Source organism: Motacilla alba, chromosome 7 (genome assembly GCF_015832195.1).
Source record: "Motacilla alba alba isolate MOTALB_02 chromosome 7, Motacilla_alba_V1.0_pri, whole genome shotgun sequence".
NCBI lineage: Eukaryota > Metazoa > Chordata > Aves > Passeriformes > Motacillidae > Motacilla > Motacilla alba.
In genome coordinates, this window is record NC_052022.1 from 5,866,735 (window position 1) to 5,886,020 (window position 19,286).

The 19,286-nt window shown below is 42.6% G+C and overlaps 1 protein-coding gene across 6 annotated transcripts in view; it reads right to left on the reverse strand.

Moving 5' to 3' along the window:
• Positions 1-206: 206 nt before the first annotated feature.
• The window catches only part of THSD7B (thrombospondin type 1 domain containing 7B), a 298,971-nt gene continuing 279,891 nt past the window's right edge, over positions 207-19,286 (reverse strand). For 4 of the 6 annotated variants that reach the window (XM_038142157.1, XM_038142156.1, XM_038142158.1 and 1 more), the window contains exons 23-30: positions 15,832-15,977; positions 10,665-10,824; positions 10,147-10,320; positions 9,962-10,057; positions 8,796-8,878; positions 7,625-7,817; positions 4,190-4,277; positions 543-2,461 (exon numbers count right to left, since the gene is read on the reverse strand). In XM_038142157.1, coding sequence (XP_037998085.1) covers positions 2,380-2,461; positions 4,190-4,277; positions 7,625-7,817; positions 8,796-8,878; positions 9,962-10,057; positions 10,147-10,320; positions 10,665-10,824; positions 15,832-15,977 — 1,022 coding nt within the window. In that variant the 3' untranslated portion in view covers positions 543-2,379. Of the gene's footprint in view, positions 2,462-4,189; positions 4,278-7,624; positions 7,818-8,795; positions 8,879-9,961; positions 10,058-10,146; positions 10,321-10,664; positions 10,825-15,831; positions 15,978-19,286 lie in introns of all 6 variants that reach the window. The other 2 variants (XM_038142161.1, XM_038142160.1) reach the window with 2 other exon arrangements.

Below are 19,286 nucleotides of genomic sequence, written 5' to 3' on the forward strand. Positions count from 1 at the left end.
GGTCACAAGGGGACTTAGAGGTCTGCCCCCCTGCTGTGGGCAGGGACGCCTTCCACTACCCCAGGTTGCTCCAAACCCCATCCAGCCTGGCCTTGAACACTTCCAAGGGCAGCCACAGCTTCTCTGGACAACCTGTGCCAAGTCCCCACCATCCTCACAGGGAGGAATTTCTTCCCGATACCTCATCTAAACCTGCCCTCTGTTTGGAGCCATTCCCCGTTGTCCTGTCACTCCATGCCTCTGTCCAAAGTCCCTCTCCAGCTCTCTTGGTACTCCCTTTAGGCATTGGCAGGTGCTCTGAGGTCTCCCCAGAGCCTTCTCTTCATCATAGTTTGGACAGTAATTTACCCTGCTGCTGAGGGCAATGACCACATGTTCCAGCTGTCATTTTTGCTATTATTACACCAACTTGCCCACTCCAATGCCTTGCTGAACAGCATGCTTAAGTGAGCTCACTCCTTCATTATTCAGAGAGTACCACTCTGCTGACATGGTATCCCACAGACAAAATGTATTAAGATCTGTCAGGGTTGTTCCTAATGGCACCAGATCATTATTCCCCTTGTAATTCTTCCTCTGTAGATGTTACTCAATGCTTCACTACAGGGCACTGTTGAAAAAAAGATTTAGGACCCCAGTGTTACTGGGAAATACCAGATCCTGCTTTATATTCCATAAACATTATAGCTGAAAGGTGGAAAGCAGGGCCAGCAGAACATCTTCAGGGCCAGAAACACATGAGGCAATTTCCTCTCACAATTCCATCAGCCTTTCTTTGTAATGAAGGAAGGGAAAAGCACATTCCTGACCCTGCCTTAGTGGCACAACACCTTCTCAATTGGATGCTGCAGGAGCGATGCTGGGTGGGTGGGATCCTGACCTAGGGAAGGAAACCTGTCTACAATTCCATCATTTTTTTCAATAAAACCATAACATTCAAACCACTTTACAAAGCTGTGAATAGCAACATGACAAGATGAGCAATGCCTTCTGCCCCAGTCATACCCATCTGCTGTGATGATCCAGGTACCTTTGGAAGGGGAAGGATGAAACAGGTGCTGGGCTGGTAACAATTCTTCTTTTTCTCTTCTGATTATTGGAATAAGCAGCAGCATTGAGTTAAAAATAAGACCAAGCATTCTCCAGACCTGCAATTATTCTCTCGACTTGTAATTGTCTGTACTCTTTCTCTCACTAATCACTGCAGCACAAAATAATGCCAGAGGAGCTTGAAATCCGAGGCCAATCTCAGCTCAGTAAATGACTAATAACACAAGTCGTTTACACACATTTAATTCAACATACCAGAAGCAATTTTCTCACTCTCTTTAGCATTTTATTTGCTTATAAATACAAGTCAATACCACAAGATGGCACTTTCTTACTTGCAACACACACTATTATAAACACTTACCCTCTTCAAATGTTCCCAGAATTTTACGACATGTAACTTCTCAGTGGTTCTGAAACATTTAAAAAAGCAAGACCTTCTACAAACTGCATTGGTGTTTGATGTATATTAAATGAGGTCAGGTAATTAAAGTCAAAAAAAGGAATCTATAAATATTTCAGATAAGAAAATTTAAATACAAAAGCAGAGTTTGTTTTAATTAAACTGAATAACAATTTAAACTGGCCATAATGTATCTACATGGTTTAATTTAATTTAAAATCCTTTTTAAACAATCAAATCCTCTAGCCATTCATCAAAACAACTATCTACTCAGCTCTTTAGAAAATATTCTTGGTTAAGAAACCACCTATGCTTTTTCATAACGATCCTTATTCTGTCCTGTAGGTGGAAATGAAGTAAAATCATATTCCAGACTAGAAAACAGGATAAGAAGGAAGAAACTTTAAAAAACCTGATAACTTCAGACACTTCAACTCATTCTTCCTTGCATTTCTCAAAATACATGATCTGGTTTTAAAGTCTTTGAACGAAATGTAAACACTAGAAAACTCATTGTTGAAGTATGTGAAGAATAAAGAACTCTGCACTAATATAGTGCATAATGATGCTGTGTCAAACTTGTCATTTACAGTAAATGTCACAATTTCCTTGGGATTGTCATGCCTTTTTTTTAACTAATTCCTTTTGATGTCTGTAGATTCTCCCTTTCTTTTCTTGTTATTCCCATTGTTCAACAGGAAGGGATGAAGTTTCCATTCTCTTCAGAAAAGTTTCACAAGATCCAAGTTTTTTACTCCATTTTTTTTTTTTAATAAAGAGGTGGCAAAATTTTCAGCTTGCAATACTTCTGTTCTGCCCAGGATATTATACATCAGGAGATTCCTCAAAAAACTGAGAAGTCGGAGAGTTCCAAAAAAGAAAGCAGTTAAGGCAGTTGATGTCTACATTTGGATTTCTTGTTTATGTTACATATCAATGTCTCCATCATAGGCCAGGGTTAGAGGCTTCTGCTGTGGTGGAGGGCTTTGATGCTGCTTTGTTTTTTTGCTGCAAGGAAAGCAATTCAGAAGACAAAATTACCAACTGTAACAAGCTCAGCAACATCCTCAACCCCCAAACTTCAATTTAAAAAATGAACTTTCCATAGTGGCTACTGAATGCTGCAACTGGGTGGCACCACATGGCCCCCCTGGTGCTTTCCTGTGTGTGGTATGGACACACAGCCTGCCAGGAAGGGGCAGCCAGCTGTGCTCCCCATCTGCAGAGGAAATAAAGCACATTCGTCTCCCATCTCTTCTCACAGCTGACAAAACAAGGAGCACCTTGCAGAAAAATTGGAACATGAGCTGTCTGGGAGTGGGTTATTCTCATTTTTCTTCGGCATGGTATTGAAGCAACAATAATTATTACTGAGAAATGTATTTCCTCAGCAGCCTCCAAGTGATGGAGAAGTGTGTAATGTTATTTAAAAAATCCTCTGTATCCTCTGCTGTGAAGCCACAGAGAAATGGAGCTACATGGCTTGGAAAATAAGGGAGCTGCAGCTCCTAAGCTGTTATTTGAGCTTTTAACCCAAGAGAGAGAATGAGAGAAAGACTAAGAGAGTGAAAGGGAATAAACTGTTGCATGGAAGCGGGCAGTGATGCTGTCAGGCCGTGGCTGCGACCCTCTGGTTGCCTGCCCTGACTGGACAGGGCTTGGGCCAGCTTGCACTGTGAATGTTTGTAAGTTCAGGCCAAATCCTTGGGAATTGCAGGATACCTGGATACTTCTCCCTGCTCTCCTGTCCTCCCAGAGGCATCAATGGCAGTGCCTTCCCAAAGCAGGGAGGGCAGGGCGAGCTCTGTCAGGCCGGGCTCAGCTCCCCTGCCCACACGGCGGCTGCGCTGCAGGAGGGCACGCACCCCTCACCCCCAGCAAAACCCCAGAGCCCCTGGACCAAAGGTGCAGACCTGGTACCCTGTCCTTAACAATGGCTGCTAAGAGCAGCTTTAGACACAGGACATGTTTTCACTGGATGTATTCACTGCAAAAACCTATTTAGGGATTTTCTCAGCTGTAGCAAGCAGCCAAGAAACCACAATTAACACCAAGAGACCCAATCTCCCATGAACTCCTAAGCCATCTCTGAATCCATTTATCTTCCTGGCATGCACAGCCCTGGCAGCAGCAAGCTCACAAGGTAATAATGCACTGTGGGAAAAATAATATCTTTTGTTTATTTTAAACAACCATTTCATCAGATGCCTCCTACTTCTTTTATTGTGGGAGATAAAAATTCCATAGCACCCTTTTCTCCCCCATTCATGATTTCATAGATCTCTATTGTATCCCCACATCAAACATCATTTTTCAACTGAATGTCCCTATTCTATTTAATCCTTCCTTGAGCAGAAGCCAGTTCCTTGTTCCAATCACTCTCCTTGCCTTTCTTCAGTTTTACTTCATCTTTTTTTTGAAGAATACAATAAAACCCCTTTCTAAACCCAGCAGAAGTCTGAATAAATATAAGGGTCTATTGATAACCAAAAATAATTCTTTCCCTGCATGGCCACCAAACTTCTTCACAATAACAGCTGTTAACATTTACAGTTTGGAGAGTTTTAATTACTCTGAGGCAGGGGCCAAATGAAGGCACTTAGATAGTCCAGCCTCCATCCTTTCCTGAAGTCTTGAGCATTAAATGCCTGCAATGCTGTGTTGTGGTGTCTTTTGGATTGTTTAAATAAAAGCAAACTAGCTGTTATTTAAGGACAGAATACCTGCCATACTCACCACATCAGGTAGGATGTAAAAATCAGGAAAACGATGATGAAGAACCCTCCAGCTGATACTCCATACACCCATATCTTCAGTTTACCATCTGTTGGAAGACAAGGAAAAAAGGACAGAGGTAGAAGAGGAGAGAATAAAAAACTTTATTCTAAAATACAAAAGGTTTTAAGAGATCAATTAAAGAGAAATTAGTAGCATCATTGATAGGGAACACAGCAGGGACCGGCTATAATTAATAAAACTCCATATTTTTGATAGGAAGATTTCTGAAAAAATCCCTAATTTTAAAGACAAAACTTTAATGTAAAGAGGCAGAGGCACAGGATAACTGGGGAACATTCCCTCCAGAGCCCAGGGGCTGCTCTGGCAGAGGCAGTTCAATGCTGAGCTGACCCAGACACAGGCAACACCTGATGTGTTTAGCTGAGGTCTGAGAAGGGATAGGATTGTTCTCTATAAATACTTGGGGGTCAGTCGGGGTAAACACCAGCAAGCACAAGTGGAAAAGCTGCTTAGAACCGGGAAACACTTGGGCAACAAATGGGAATAGATTCAGCTTAGAATAAAAACAAGAATAGGCTTTGTAAAGGGATATAGGCTCAGTAAGAGGGATAAAGCTGGGAAAGAGCTTTCTGGTTGGGCCACAGAGCAGCAGACAAAACTGGCTTTGAGACAAGGTAAGGCTGTGGATTGGGCTCTTTGGGCTGCAGTGACCCAGGACCCCTGCAGGAGCCCCTCCCTGCACGCTCGGGCTTGAGTCTGTTCAAACATTCCCTAGTCTCAGAACACTTCACTTGGACAGGTCCTTAATTACAAGCTTTGCATTAATAATAACAGCAATTTTTGAAAGATCAATATTTCTGTTCCTGGCTCTGCTTCTGGCTGCACAGCTCTCCTCGTAGGGAGCAGGTCTGGTGCTTTTCCACAGAGCAGCAGTCTGAGCTGATTCACATCACCAGAGCTGCAAATACACACTGCAGGCAGGAACAGGAACCTGTGCCCACAGACACGGTTTGACAGAGGCCATTTCAAATTCAGTCAAGTGAGAGGGACAATCACTGAGCCTGGTTTTCATTTTATGTTTGAATGACAAATTTTTTCAAAGGGAAACACATTTAATCAGATCCCACTCTTTCTCATTTTTCTTCCAGACTTTGGGGAAAGGCTGAGTACTTCTCACAGATTTTTTTCTGCTCCTCAAAACACTTGCAGACTATCTCCCATGTGAGAAGAGCTCTGTTCATCAGGACTGGCCTGCTTTGTTTGAATTATTTTGCTGAAGTCTAGGTATGAAATTTGTTGCCCTCTCCTCTGGAGGTGGCCAAGAAATACTTAGCAATCCTGCAAAGGGACTGTCACAGCCCCATAGAGGCATCACACCATGTCTGCTGTGAGGGCAGCTCAGCTCTCCACCCCAGCAGAAAGGCACTGGACCATGTCATCTGACAATTTAAACAATGCTATTTAAATTGCCTCTCAAGTTGAAGAAAAGTTTCTATACCTGAACTCTGGCCTCTCAGAGTACAGTTAAGAGAGGAAAAACACAGCCTGATTTGAAATCAGTTCTGTGCACTCCTGTAGAGCATTTATAGAAGAACAAAAACATCAGCCTCATTTAATCAAAATAAAATTAGTGCTCCTGAATGTAAATGGAAAGAGAAACCACAGATAAGCTGGAGAAGGCACAGGTACTTTGATTGACCACCACAATGTCAAGGACTGTGGTGCTGCAGGGAGTTAATTGCCATCCATACAGGCAGCTCTCCCCACAGACCTGCTATCAAGAGCAGGAGTGGGGAGGGAACAGTGGTTTCCTGGCTCAGCCAGCAGTAACCACTGCAAATCCCCAGACTAGCAAACCTGAGAGCCTCTCTGAGGGGAGCAATTAGACATTTTGTTGTGAAGTTAGACAAAGGGGAGGGATTTGAAGAACACTAGCCCTGAGCTGGCGTCTGAAGAGCACATACAGATGAAGAGTTAACTGCAGGATGCCACAGGGCTGGTGCTACACTTAGCACACACGGGGCACCTTTATTCCCTTCCCATTATTGTTTCTATAACATATCTGCTGTGAATTAGGCAACACCATGTTCTATAAGAGTGCCTCAGTCACTATTTCTGCTGCAGACCTTGGGTGAGAGTTGGCTCACAGGTGCTGCACTGAGGTAAAGCCCTCAGAAGAAGAAGCTTTTAGTGCTGCAGACTCAAATGCTGATTTAAAAAGAGAGGACTGCAGCATCCACCTACACCTCCCTCCCTTTTTCTAACCCCATAAAGGTACCAGGCCAAGAGATGATACCCAAGTAAGACAGCCTAAAGAGAGCCAGGGGTGTTGACAAAAAGGCAATTAACCCCACACCTGTGACTCAAACTGCAGGTGAACTGTGTGGGTGAACTGGATGAAGGGCTTGATGGAAAAGCAGCCAACTTTAAAAGGCTTCGGACTGAGCTCTGTGAGCCCAGAGACTGTCAACGCAAAGGTTAACCACTGTCTGCAAATCAAATATGTAAATGTAACATTCAAAGTGTGATCACATATATCAGACAGAATTATGGCTCCCTGAATCCCTTAACAGAACCTTTCACTACATGTTTTCTGAAGTCTCGTGTTCATTAGGAACTAATTGCAAACAAATGCAATGTCAGGCACCTGCAGAGGGGGAGGAACTGCACTGCCAGTGTTTTATAACACGAGGAGAACAGATGCATTTCAGTAAGACCCGATGTGCCTGACACATTTGCTTCCCATTTTTAAAGTCCTATTTGCATTTCAGAAATTTGTTTTGAATGAATTCGTCTTCAAAACAACAGTCAAAATGGGAATCAGCTATTAGAGCAATGGACCAGTGTGGGCACATGCAGTCTGTGGTTCAAGCTGGGAAGGATTTTGTGCTCTGGATGTCAAAGATCCACCTGGGATGAGCTGTTTGGGCACAGAGCTTGTCTGCCTTTGTGGGATACTTCTAAAGTTGTAACTTAGACCCTCAAGACTAAACTGTACACTTTCTACCCTGTTCTTTTCATATGTTTTTGAAATATGGCAAGAAACAACCAATGTTTTCTTTAATGAAATCTTAAGCACTTTCTGCTCTGAAACTTCTGAAGCACTAGTGATCAATATCTTTCCTAGGCCAAACATATTACTTCCAGAAACATCATCAGATAATAGTTCTAAACATCCCCCCAAATCACATATGAGCATACTTTTGCAAAATATTATTGCTTCATTCTGCCTTTGCTATCTCTCAACATAAGAGATTGTGATTCCTTTGTACAGGCACAAAGGCATGAAAGACAGCACACGAGCTGGAAACTGGGAGGTCGCTCTGCAGCTCCCAGACACAATCTCTGATGCTATCATCTACAAAGCTTGTACCTTTCTTCTACAGAAACCTTCTAAAGACAATCTATTCCATTCATATTTAAGTTTTTCACCTGGATTAAAAGGTTGAATAGACCATCCTTTGAAAATGTCATGCATTTTGGAGTTGACAGGTTTATTTTTTCCGGCAATGGTCTTAACATCAGCTTTCTTATCTTCTAAACCTGGTACCTTCACGCAGTAATCCAGGAGCCCATTTGATCTCATTACTTCTGTATAGCCCCGCTCACAGCCGCAGACTCCTCTCTGGCAGATAAAAGGGAATTCAGCATTAAACCAAGCAGTGCCCTCTCACAGAACAGTGCACAGTGAAGGGAAAGCTTGAACAAACTGCAAGGTATAACCTGCACACGCAAATTCACCACCACCAAACCAAACCAGCCAGCAACGGGTACCTGCAAGCCTGTTCCAGTTCAAAAAAGCCCAAATCTATTTGGGGAATTGGTTGAAAAAGAGTCATTAATTATGGAGAAGTCCAACATGTAAACATTTTCATCCCAACAGGCTTAACAACAGGAATCTGTGGCAAACTCCTTTTGCAAGGAACAATTTTCCCACTGGCCCTGCTGGGCAATAGAACAGACAAACCAAAACCAATCCTCCTACAGACCCAAACCCTCCTCACATATTTCCACTCCAGTATTTCACAAGGCTATCTAAAAGGAAGCTTTCTTATGACCAAATATCCATTACCCTGGATCAGACTAAGCAGTTTCTTGAAGAGGCTTTTTAGAAGTCTGTGGTTTGCTAAATAGATACTCAGTTTTCTGGATTTCTATTTTAAAATGGCTCTTTAATATTGTTTTCCTTTGATAATTGCCTTGTATCTACAATGTCTGTCTGAGGGTCTGATACTCTTGATCTGAACAGGTGATTGACGTTCCTTTATCTCCTCTTTTACAGATGTTTTAAACAGTCCCTTTTCTAAAGAAAATACAAGAGCACTCAATTCTAAAGAAAAGTACAAGAGCACTCAATTAAGCCAAGAGGTTTAATTTTAAAATTAAAACCAAAACCCTGCCACTGAGCAAACCTAAACTTGCAACACCACATCTTTTGTGCGGGTTCATGGTTTTCTTTCAGGATGAAATTCCCACAACATCCTCGAGGTGGTACCACGGGCAAACTAAACTATTTTCCAAGTCCTGGAATGCAATCTAAGATGCCATCTGATTAAATCTTGCAGAGTTAATTTCCCAGCCCTGTTCTGCAGCGAGCAGTTACCTGTGTGCAGTAGGAGAAGGGCTTTCTGCACGGCGGGCTGCAGCGCCGGACTTCGGCAGGTTTTGTCCGAACGGGACACCCTCCTGCAAAAGAAAACACCGAGTGCCTTCAAGGGCAGGTTTCAAAATGTTTTTGCCTTAGATCACCACAGTGTAAGAAGTGCTTGCCTGCTTATTTTATATAGTTAAATACTAGTCTATTAAGCACATTAACATAATATCTGTAGGCATCACATTAATTAATTTGCCTTAACAAGGCAGGGAATTATTATCATACCCATCTTGTTAATGGAGAACAGAGATATACAGATTTAAGCAATTTGCCATTGGCCACATAGAAGTTGGGGACAGAATCCAGAATGAGATGCAGATCTTCTGTGTCCTCATTAATGGCTTATTTACATAAAAAGACATAATCCACATAACGCCCGTGCCCATCCTCACTTGGGAAAGCCTGTGCTTCTATAGGAATAAAAACATGTTAATGAGTTCTTAAATACTTGGCAACCTTTGCACACAAGACTTTTGTTCTTATCCTAACTAGTCATTATAAATAGAACTAGACATGAACATCTGCGTTTTCATTTCTACTCTCTCCTCATTCGCCCTGTGCATATTGAAAGAGATCCCATGGATATGCAGCCCTACTGCCTTTGTCAATCTCATGGAACGTCAAAGTTCTGACCATGAATTCCCCTTTTCATCTTTCACAGGCAGCATTTGTAGGTCACGGCAACAGCAGGAATCTCATAGTTTGAGTGATTTGAGACTCCTGTGTTTTGAAAAGAAGAGGAGGTACAGAAGATGGGGTCTCTACCAGGCGTGTGATGCTCTCTTCTGCTCTTCACAGCCACAGGAAGGTTGAACTGAGGGCTGTGCAAGCCAGCCCAGGCAGCCCTTTAGTACGTGTGCACACATTTCTTCCCATGACCGGCCAGACAGTACGGGCAATTAGCCCAAATACTCCTGTGCAGTACACGTGTGATGCTGAGCTGACAGCAAGGCCAGTGAGCTCCCACCTGTCCTTCCTACACACAAAAATCCAAACTGAAATTCTGGAAGAGCGGAGAAGGATGCCCAGCTCCCTCTGAGCAACAGATGCAGAAGCAGAAAAGCCTCTGTGGAGACATTTCACTCTCAAGTGTGCGAGGCCACTTGGGGACATACCTGTGACATTCATTCCATCCGAGCGCTGACACCACACCGTGCGCACGTTGTCCCGCCAAAGGCTGGTCTGCCACAGGTAGTCGTAACACTTCCCTCCTGCAACACCAACACCAGTTACTCCTCACCTTGCCACCAGCCCAGGACAAACTCCTGATGGGCAGGGAGCAGAGCTGCGGCCCAGCTACCTGAGCAGGGCCGTGTCTCCATCTCCTGTCCCGAGCAGCTCTCCCGGTTCTCTGCAGCCTGCACGATGAAGGCCCTGGATCGAGACTGGCGCCCGGTGGTCTCAAAGCTCCTGCCACTGATGCAGGTGAGCTCACAGGAGCTCCACTCTGACCACTCTGTCAGGTGGCAGTCACCTGCACATTGAAACAAGAAATCAGGTTTTCAAAAAGAATTAGCCTTGAAAGATAAGGATAAGGATAAAGCTAACCTAAGCATACAACAGCTTTAATATCCCTAGGATGTCTCTCTGTAGTAAACAATATTTGGATTTTCTGCTTCATGAAGTATCTCATTTTCTTAAAAAAACAAAGGAAGACTTTCTTAGATGGTCTAGAAACAGCAGACTGAGCATTTACCTGATCTGCTGAAGCACAAATTTGTGCTACAAGGCCCAACAGTACTCACAACTATGGGAGCATGTCCACCTCAGACAGCTACCACAGGCAGAAAATTCACTGTGACCTTCCAAAGCCTTTACCTGGGCAAGGCACAGAGCAGGGTAACTGCAGCACACTTTCTTTCGATGGTAGCTCTCCACATAATGCATTTTCTACTGGTTTGGATGTAGCAGAAACTGATGCATCATGCACTACACACGTGAGGTTGCGGACTTGCAATCCATCTCCACACTGGCCACCCTGTGGGATGGTGAAAGGGAACAGAGGCACACATCAATGACAGGAGAAACACAGTTGATTCTACACGAAAAGTCTTCAAAGATACAAATTTGGTCTGCAACAGTATCCCCAGTTACAAGAAGACAGATGGAGATCTCCTTTGTACACCTCTCCACAGAAGCTTGGAGGCAGGGGCAGGGCCATGCATGAAAGTGTGTCATTATCAAAGGTATGGAAGAGAATACATCCATAAAGGATTGATACCATCTTTGAGGTCTGCCCTTCATGCATTTTACCCAAATTAACGAATTTACCGATTCTTAATTAGTGCCAAATTAGATGAGCACAGACATTTTGGGCTTCTCTTAAGAAGCCAGGGGCAGGGCTTTTCCATAAGGAACAGACATTTCTTCTACCCTCCTTTGATGATACAGCCCAAGAAGAGCACTCACACGATTTAAACCCTGCAACAGCAAAAATCCTTATTGTACTGTGGGCTGTCTGTGTCATGTCCTATAGGGAGTGACCCGATCTGGAGAAGAGATCACCAATTCATGTCACACACTCTACCAAAACACCAACCCACGTCAGCCAGCTCCTGTCACCACTAAACCCCATCTGAACAAGAAAAAGGAGGCTCCGTCTGGGCCACTCCATGCTCATCCATCCCAGTCCTGAAATACCCGGGCATACACCAAACTACTGAAGAGGACATCCTTTAGTGGAAAATCAATATTCCTTGGCTAAAGTTATGATCAAGGGCTGAGGATGCTCTGAGAGATGAAGCACTGAGGCTATTTCTAGAGAGTGGAATTGTTTTATTCCCATCAGATGAAGAGCTGTGATGCTGTTGAGGTGCCTCATGTCTGCATGATGCCTTATGAACGTGCGCCTGAAGCCTCGTGGAAACAGCACTTTAGAAAAATTCAGTAAACAAAACTCAAGAAGAAGGAAGAAACATTGCCTTTATATAACCAAGGGAAATGCTCCTTTGGATTTCTTGGCAGTGGATTCTTTTAAAATAATGGACTTCATCTGCAGAACAGAATGGCTCCTACTGAGTGCATTCATCCAGCAGCAGGTTTGCTAGCAGGAATCTCAAGAACGCCTCTCCTGCACACACCTGGCAGCTATTGCATTCTCTCCCTCCCTTCTGCTGCAGATCCACAATAAAAACAGCATAAATAGCTGGATTTAGAGCAGTGCTAATCTAAAGCATCTTAAAGAAGTATTAGTGTAGATTTACTGTATGCAGCCAGATTCCAGGTTTTTAACACAGCGTTTCACTTTAGTCAGTGTGTAACTCACTGTGCTAAATTACTGTTTCACTGCTGAAACTTCTGTTGTGGTCTGAGATTAATGGTGTGTGAAAAACTCATGCAGCTGTCCACTGGGTTAGAGTGCTTACAAATGGCTGGTGGGAACAGAAGATGAAGGGAGAATATTCTTGGGGGAAATGGGCACTAATGAAACTGCAATATCTCCAGTTTGAAGTGACTCAAAGAATGACTAAATGACTGGAGAAGACAAGAAGAGTTTTCAAAAATATACTTCTTCTACAGACATATATATATAAATATATAATATATAGACATAAATATATAATTATTTATATACATATCAATATATATATAATAATTGGAATACTGAGAAATAAATAGGTCAAAACAATAAATTTTTTCAGTACAACAGTTTCCACTATAAAAGGCCACAGGCAACACTCTCCATTTTCTATCACTCTATATTGGAGCTTCATTCATATTTTCTATTGTCTACAATAAAAAAAAACCCAAAACCCAAACCTATGAATTCTCAAAACAATCCCAAAGAGAAAGATTTGCTTTTTAACAGTGGCTCCCACTCACTTTTTTTCTTTCTGGACTAGCAATGGGTTTTTTACAATCAACTGAACACTCTTAAAATGTCACCCTGCCACTTAGAGCAGGAGATGCTTTTTGGTATATCTGAAAAGGTCTTAAGCAATGCAGGAGCACTGCATTAACTTCCTTATCATCCTCAAAATTATTCATGTCCCCAGAATTATACATTTGAAGATCTAATCAATAGGTGTGGAACCAGAGGAAGTTTGTGCCAGCAACAGCACACTGAGGATGCAGGGAATAGCTGCTAATCAGAGGAGAGCTGCCAAGGAAACCATATTCAAAGCTCAGGGGATCAATTCTTTGTTGTAAATACTCTTCTTTGGAAGGTGTGATCCTCTGAGGTTTGCCTAGGACCAGGATTTGCCTCTTGTGTCATGATCTCCTTGCTGGAAATGTGTGGGAATTTGACTTCCACAAGGGATTCCTGCCATTTGTCTGCAAAAACTCCTATGATGACCCTACTGAGGATGCAGAATCCATGATGGGTTTCCTAAAAACAGGATGCATGTGCCCTTCCACTGGCATCTGCATGGAACCTCCACCTCTCACCCTGATGGGAAAATGAGGAGAAGGTTTACACCTCCTGTGTTGGACAGTCAGGAATCTCTGGAGCTCAGTAACACACTAATGTAAGGCAGCATCTCCACGAGCCTTCTCTCACATCACATCTGATGCTTCCCACATAGAACAACCTGACAAGGCAGGAGGTAACAGCCCTAGCGAGATGCTTCACCCGGATGTGCCTTGAAGAAAAGTTTTCCCTTTTTGGCTTTTACTGGGGTTCATGTGTTCGCAATTATTTTAGGTAAAGAGTTGACTGGGCAATGCTTTCACAGGTTGATGAGCATTTAATCACGTAGAAGTCTCTCTAATGAGGGAGTGTTGCATGATCACATTTAAGGGAGTGCTTTTAAAACCATTAGAAAGGAGAGGCTCTTAGTCTTTTTAGGAATGTCAGCCAGCTCGTGTTTGAAAATGCCTGGCTATTCCACTTATACTCCCTTAATGGAAAAAATAATGAACAGTGTCAGACACTGCTAATTTTTTTTTCTCTTTTTTTGAGCTAATCAGAGTAAACCACTTCAACTCTAGGAGGAAAATTATTAGTGTCCTGTAACCCTTTAAAATTGGATGTACTGACCAGTTCCTAAGTTCTGCACCTCCCTGAATGCAGGGGAAATGCCCCATGCTGCCACAGCTGTGCCTGGGATGTGTGCAATTACACACAGGTTTCCATACTGTGACAATCAGCAACACAGAACACTTAGCAGGCTCTAATCCTAACCACAAAGACACCTCTAATTATTCACATGAAGTCAATTTAGCATAAAATAGTCCTCCTACAACTAGGAATTGCAGTCTCAGTTATAATACAAGGAAAAAAAATATTTTAGCCTTATAATTAATTGTCCCATTTCTATTATTACAGGAAGACGCTTTCACACCATGCATTATGGCTTTACCACAGGATGCTTTACCTCATTTCACAAAGCATCCTTGAAAACAGGAATTCTGAAAGCTTTCTTTAGAACGCAGGCTTAAGCTTCTTTTTGGGTAAAGCACAGGAATAAATCACCCTGTATTTATGAACTACATTTAATTCCTAAGCACCTCATTAAAGAGAAGTGAACATGAATAGAATGGCTTCTCTCCAAAACAAAGCAAAGGGGAGAGAAACTGCTCTGTGGTAATTGAAGGAGAGAAGCAGGCTCTAACTCACTGAATGCAGGGATGGTATCTGGGTTACAGAACGCTGTGATTACTCGCTCTGAGCTGAAATTTAGCTGGGTTTGGGATGGGCACACTTTAATCTGCACAATGTGTTATTTATCTGGAGTAAGCCACGGCCTTAATTCAGCTTCCCTACTAATTTTTTTATCAGCTGTGTTAGCTCCTATGGTTGAAAGTCTCTTCCCTGATGCTTAACAGAATCTGCTTATGTTAGCTAGACAAAATATGAGCTGATGCTATCATTTTGTTCTATTTATGTTATATATATGTTTTATACGTTTTCCACATGCTGAGTACAGCACATATAAGGACCACATTCACATCAGTAGTTGCAATGAGTCATTGATTAGAGAAAATATAAATATACTTCTGTTTCTCTTATCTTGGACTGTCCCAATCCAGATTTTATTTGTGAAAACCTGAGAAAATTCTGGGTAATTATTGTGCCACTCACATATTCATGACACATCCCTCCACCACACTGAGAAACCATGTGGGTATTCAAGGCACTGGCAGAGCAGAAATCACAAGGGATGTGTGCCTTTATGTGCATTATTGGCTTCAATCTCCTACACAATATAATGTAGAGAAGCAGCCACAGATCTGGCACAGGTCTTGTCCCCTGGGACCAGACAGGGCTCGTTTCCACCACACTTCTCCTGCCTCCATCTCACCAGAGCCAGATTTAAGCAGGCTGATAAACCTCACTGTGAAAGATTCACCTCTGCTTAAACTGGGTTACCAACTAATATGTTTTAATATTGGAAATGTGATCCAACAGATAAGGAGAGAAGAAAAAGCATGGAGGGGAAGAAAAAGTCAATTCAAGCTTGATGGAAGTCATTGCCAGTGAAAAAATGATGACCCCAGTGCTGAGGAAAGGTGGCAGACATAGGGACAGCACATGGGAACTGAATCCAGACATTTTTAGATCATTAAAAAGATATCCAGGGTAAGGAGAAAATAGAAACCAGCCCTTCACACAGTAACTCACACTATTGTACCAGAGACCTGGGGGGGAAGACCTGCTGTACAGTCCTTCAAAAAAAAAAAAAAAAAGAAATAAAAAAAGGCTAAGCTGTCTTGATATCTAGTGTATCTATTTTTTTTGCTAGAGATATTTTATGTAATTAAATTATAGGTCACCATGACTATGCCCAGTCAAACACATTCACTCCATAAATCCCCTACAGTAATTCCATGAGCTCGCAGTACTGCAACCCATAGCACCTCTTATGAATGGCTGCTGATGGTTGGAGGATGAGGGGCAGGGGTTCACAACTCCTGAACTTCCCCTCTTCCCTGCAGTCCTCCACCAGCCACAGAGACACCTCGAGCCCACGACCAGCAATTAATCCCACAAAGTGATTATGGATTGACCCCGGGCAGGGGGAAGCTCTGGAGAAAGTCCTACCTGGACCGTGCAGGGAGACCAGGGCCCCAGCAGCCAGCTGTAGCAGGGCTTCACTGGGCAGCTCCTGTGCTGGGTGAGCTGCTCCGGGCAGGCTCTGCCCTCGCCCGCTGCCCGCAGCACCACGGAGCGCCCACGCACCATCTGGCCTAGGACAGACAGCACGCAGCCCAGCAGAGACACAGCCAGAGAGAAAGAAAGAAGGAAAGAAAGACAGGTTTTGTAATTTATCAGCATTCCTAGTTCATTTCCCAGCGCTAAAATCTGTTAAAAAGGCAATTAATTGGGAAGACTGTTTGGATAATAGGGATGTGATTGCTAAGTCTAAGAAATGCAGTCGCTGATATTTTCAAGCACACTTTTTAAACATGGTTTGGTATGTCTTCCAAATATAGTATTTGTTTATGCAACACATTTAAATACTTGACTAGATTCTGATTATTAAATATGACAGGAAAATAATTCCTATGGCAGCAGCATTTCTACCATTACACTACATTCAATATGTTTCCAGAGATTTTTTAACAAATGAAATTTTCTTTTTATGAGCAATTATGTGGACCTAATTTGAAAACTGCAAACACTGTAGTGGCTATTACCGTCCATAACCACTTCTACCATTTCCATTAAAAAACCTATTTATTATTGGTGAAAACTTCTTCAGCCACTGAATGGAAAAAGCAATTATGGTACTACTTTTGAACTAATAAAACTGAATATATTCATTAAACTTACAGCAATTCCATTTCTGCCTCCTTTGCTGTCCATTTATGTCCAGGAATGTTTTCACTCAAAATGTTTCAATTAGAATTCCATCTCCAATTAAAAAGAAAAGTGGAAAAGAAAAAGCCCTTATGCAGTGGGATGCAGAAGATTGTGCTGGGGATAAAATTCTTGCCCTGTCTTTCAATACATGTGGATTTGAGTTAAAAACTGAAAGGTCTGGGCAGTAAGGGCAGACAAATACAACAAGGCAGAGGCAAGTGGTAATTGCTAACCCAGTGCAAAGGAAGAGATAAGGTGTTGTGGTGGAGCTCTCCCTTTTGGATCACTGCCCTTCAGCTGCTTTTGTGAGCAGAGGGGAGTCTGGAGGGGGAGCAAACACCCTGCAAAACAGGGAGGCTGCAATACCCAGCCAGATCCTTCTCCCAGCTATTTATGCACATGATTTTTAATTAAGAACACTGCAGGTGTAAGGCACATCTCATATCTGTCATCATGACTATCTGCAGAGCAAAACATTTTAGCAAACAAAAATTAAAAGCAGACACACCTGGAAAAAGGCACTGATGGATACCTCAGCAAGCTCTCTTACTTTTATTCCCTTGCTCTGACCCACTGAATTCTGTTTTTGAACCCATTAAAACAAATTTTTAAGACTTCTTCCTTTTCCAGTTTTAATCCCCCAGGCCTGGGGAGTTTGTAACAGAAGTGAGGATAAAAGCTGTTACCCACATGACTGTGCATTCAGCCATCACACAATCAGATACTGAGGAGGTGGAAAAAATCCTACCAGCTGAGAGGAAAGGAAGGAGGAAAGGAAAAAGGAAAGGAGAAAGAGGAGGAGGAGAAGGATGGGAGAGGAGAGGACAGGAAAAGCGGGAAAGGGAAAGGCCCTCTTGTTCACTGAGAGACCAGAGCAAGGGAAGAGGAATCTCCCAGCCTGCTGTTGGATGAACCTCACAACAGCTCTCCCCAGCCCAACTGGCCAAAATTAGCTGTTCCCTTCTCTTCAGGCAGAGATCTAATTTGCCAAATGAGTCTTAGTGCTGAATGCTGAGCGTTGGTGAGCAATGGAAAAGGCTCTTTGGGAAACAGTGGGAAGCCTGTGGCTGCAGGGCTCTGGGGCACCCTGCCAGGCACCAGCTCCCTGCATGGAGCTAAGGAAAAGGAGGTCTCCTAAGGTTAAAAGATCCAATTTCATTAGGAGGGACTTGAAAACCTGAAGCATTCATCAAGCTATAATTAACTAACTAATTTCCTTTTGTACACTCTGTTTAACATGTTTCTAGCAATATGTAAATGGGAAGATCATTGAACAGAAAGAGGAATTAACAACTTTTCTTTCCATTTTGGTTTCCTACAGTTGCTTATCCAAAGAACTGAAACTCACTACAGTCCCACTGGTCAGGCTTGACTCAGTCTATCACTTTCTTTTAACACTGTGAATGAAAAACTGAAGAAAGAAATTTCATTGAAACCTTCGTGTGCACAATGATTGCAGTGAGTTTCTTAAGGCTCTATTTTTTTTTTTTTACTCCAAAAACATTATCTAAGTGCTTGATTACCACTCAAGTAGCAGAAAAAAATCATTTTTTTTACTCTTTAAATAGCTTATCTTTTGCTGCCTATGCAGAACAGCATCTCACTGCATCTGAAATTAATTTGTTTCCAGTTCAAACTCTAGAAGAGTTGAAGCAATCCCAGTTATTTCTTTAATTTTTCCTTTGACTTTTTCTCTAATTTTCCAATGAATTGGCCACATCTCTGATTCCTCTGCTCTGCAATGTTATGTGATACAAACATTAGGACAGAAAGTATGCTGAAATTGAAAATAAACATTCCTTCATATCATCAAATTAGTTTGGAAAGGGAAAAAACAAAAGAGCCCAATCTTGTTAATGCTGGTCACTTAAAATTCTGGTTTGTGTCAGCAGCAAGAATTGCATCTCAGGAATACAGGATTGTATTTTCAAATCAGAAGAGTAAGATTTCTTTTACCCCCAAAAATTCTTGCCATTAATTGCATTTTATCTCCACAAAGTGATGTGTCATGGCTGAAAGCAAGAAGATTCAAATTCCTGCTACAGTTAATCCCAGTCCCAGTGACCAACATGTTTTAAGCAGTTCAGTGAGTTTGAGCAAAGCACATAAAACACAGCTCTATGAAGGAACCACAAGATCAGAGCAGGGATCAAGTTACTTAAATAAACCCTGGAGGTCAGATTAGGTCCAGTCACAAGCAAGTGGGGCAGGTGGTAAATAGGGCTTTTCATCCTCTTCCCACTGCCAGGCCCTCCAGCAGCACTGGGGCATCCCCAGCAACATCTCCCTGTGTCAGTCTGGAGCTTGCCAAGTTTGAGCAGCAGGGGAGAAAGCATGACAAGGAGTTCTTCTTCAGAAGGCACCAAAAATATTTTCCCAAATTGGTGATGATACAGGGAAGAATACAACAACCAAAATTTTCCATTGTGTGCATCCTTGTGCCCCTTCACTTCAATCCCACAGGTCACTCTGGTGTTGGGATTCACATCTCTGCAGCCTGCTATGGTCCCTGGGGATCTGAGGACTGAGTAAGGAACAGCAACATGGTGAATCCTGTAATTTATCTGATAAAGTGGCACAGCACAGCTGTAGGTGGTTTTACAGTTTAGCAGTCCTGTTGGAGACCTTGAGAGAAGCCATGTGGGACTGGAAAATCTTTATGTAGAGAGATTCAGCATCCTCATGTATTCATT